The 2,500-nt window shown below is 54.7% G+C and overlaps 1 protein-coding gene across 3 annotated transcripts in view; it reads left to right on the top strand.

Annotated features, from left to right (window-relative positions):
- The window catches only part of pard3ba (par-3 family cell polarity regulator beta a), a 144,399-nt gene that overhangs the window by 51,881 nt on the left and 90,018 nt on the right, over positions 1–2,500 (top strand). For all 3 annotated transcript variants that reach the window (XM_058380267.1, XM_058380266.1, XM_058380265.1), the window contains exon 8: positions 1,682–2,109. In XM_058380267.1, coding sequence (XP_058236250.1) covers positions 1,682–2,109 — 428 coding nt within the window. The remainder of the gene's footprint in view (positions 1–1,681; positions 2,110–2,500) is intronic.

Raw genomic sequence — 2,500 nt, 5'->3', positions numbered from 1 at the left:
CCTCTCCTCTCCTCTCCTCTCCTGACTCTCCTCTCCTGACTCTCCTCTCCTGACTCTCCTCTCCTCTCCTGACCCTCCTCTCCTCTCCTCTCCTCTCCTGACTCTCCTCTCCTGACTCTCCTCTCCTCTCCTGACCCTCCTCTCCTCTCCTCTCCTCTCCTCTCCTGACTCTCCTGACTCTCCTATCCTCTCTCTCCTCTCCTCTCTCTCCTCTCTCTCCTCTCCTCTCCTCTCCTCTCCTCTCTCTCCTCTCTCTCCTCTCCTCTCCTCTCCTCTCCTGACTCTCCTCTCCTCTCTCTCCTCTCCTCTCCTGACTCTCCTCTCCTCTCCTCTCCTGACTCTCCTCTCCTCTCCTGACTCTCCTCTCCTCTCCTGACTCTCCTCTCCTCTCTCCTCTCCTCTCCTGACTCTCCTCTCCTCTCTCCTCTCCTCTCCTCTCCTGACTCTCCTCTCCTCTCCTCTCCGCTCCTGACTCTCCTCTCCTGACTCTTCTCTTCTCTCCTCTCCTGACTCTTCTCTTCTCTCCTCTCCTGACTCTTCTCTTCTCTCCTCTCCTGACTCTCCTCTCCTCTCCTGACTCTCCTCTCCTGACTCTTCTCTTCTCTCCTCTCCTGACTCTTCTCTTCTCTCCTCTCCTGACTCTCCTCTCCTCTCCTGACTCTCCTCTCCTCTTCTCTTCTCTTCTCTTCTCTTCTCTTCTCTTCTCTTCTCTTCTCTTCTCTCCTGACTCTCCTCTCCTCTCCTCTCCTGACTCTCCTCTCCTCTCCTGACTCTCCTGACTCTCCTCTCTCTCCTCTCTCTCCTCTCTCCTCTCCTCTCCTCTCCTCTCCTCTCCTCTCCTCTCCTGACTCTCCTCTCCTCTCTCCTCTCCTCTCCTCTCCTCTCCTCTCCTCTCCTCTCCTCTCCTCTCCTCTCCTCTCCTCTCCTCTCCTCTTCTCTTCTCTTCTCTCCTGACTCTCCTGACTCTCCTCTCCTCTCCTCTCCTGACTCTCCTCTCCTCTCTCTCCTCTCTCCTCTCCTCTCCTCTCCTCTCCTCTCCTCTCCTCTCCTGACTCTCCTCTCCTCTCTCTCCTCTCCTCTCTCTCCTCTCCTCTCCTCTCCTCTCCTGACTCTCCTCTCCTGACTCTTCTCTTCTCTTCTCTCCTCTCCTGACTCTTCTCTTCTCTTCTCTCCTCTCCTGACTCTTCTCTTCTCTCCTCTCCTGACTCTCCTCTCCTCTCCTCTCCTGACTCTCTTCTCTTCTCTTCTCTTCTCTTCTCTTCTCTTCTCTTCTCTTCTCTTCTCTTCTCTTCTCTTCTCCTGACTCTCCTCTCCTCTCCTGACTCTCCTCTCCTCTCCTCTCCTCTCCTCTCCTGACTCTCCTCTCCTCTCCTCTCCTGACTCTCCTGACTCTTCTCTTCTCTTCTCTCCTCTCCTGACTCTTCTCTTCTCTTCTCTCCTCTCCTGACTCTTCTCTTCTCTCCTCTCCTGACTCTCCTCTCCTGACTCTCCTCTCCTCTCCTCTCCTCTCCTGACTCTCTTCTCTTCTCTTCTCTTCTCTTCTCTTCTCTTCTCTTCTCTTCTCTTCTCTTCTCTTCTCTCCTCTCCTGACTCTCCTCTCCTCTCCTCTCCTGACTCTCCTCTCCTCTCCTCTCCTGACTCTCCTCTCCTCTCCTGACTCTGTTCTTCTTTCTCTGTGCAGGTCTCAGGAGATGTTTCGTCAGGCCATGTCGTCCCCGGTGGTGAGGTTGGAGGTCCTCCCTGTGTCCAACAAGCTCCTGTACGAGAAGAGTCTCATCAGCCAGATATTCAGTGGCATTGACTCCACCCACTCCTTCACACCTAAACTGAAGAGTCCCTTCTTGCTTCGGGAAGGCGACGTTAAACCCGCTGACCACGCCCCTTCCTCCTCCACCTCCTCTCTGACTCCACCTCCGAGAGAGGAGTCCGCCATGAGACGCAGCCCCGTCGTAGTGGAGCGGCGCGAGCAGACCCCGCCTCCTCCCGCCACTGCCTCGCCCACACCCAGAAGTGGCAGTGGAAGCCCCGCCTCCATTGTAAACCCCGCCCTTACAGCGCTGGCGAACGCTAATAAGAAAGCTGGCAAGAAGATGATCAATTTAACAAAAGGTGTGTCTCTCTGTCTGTCTCTCTCCCTCTCTCTGTCTGTCTGTCTCTCGCTCTGTCTCTTTCTCCTTCTCTCTCTCCCTGCCTCTGTCTGTCTCTCGCTCTGTCTCTTTCTCCTTCTCTCTCTCCCTGCCTCTGTCTGTCTCTCGCTCTGTCTCTTTCTCCTTCTCTCTCTCCCTGCCTCTGTCTGTCTCTCTGTGTCTCTCTTTGTCTGTCTTCCTCTCCCTCTTTGCCTCTGTCTGCCTGTCTGTCTCTCTTACTCTGTCTGCCTGTATCCCTTCCAATCTATGACTGTCTGTCTGCCTCTTCCACTTTTCCTCTGTCTGTCTGTCTTTCTGTCTGTCTGTCTGTCTTTCTGTCTCTCCCACTCTGCCTCTGTCTGTCTGTCTGTCTG

This window comes from Hemibagrus wyckioides, linkage group LG26 (genome assembly GCF_019097595.1).
Source record: "Hemibagrus wyckioides isolate EC202008001 linkage group LG26, SWU_Hwy_1.0, whole genome shotgun sequence".
In the NCBI taxonomy this organism is placed as follows: domain Eukaryota; kingdom Metazoa; phylum Chordata; class Actinopteri; order Siluriformes; family Bagridae; genus Hemibagrus; species Hemibagrus wyckioides.
The sequence above is the reverse complement of the archived record's forward strand: the minus strand, read 5'-3'. Positions and strand labels throughout refer to the sequence as shown.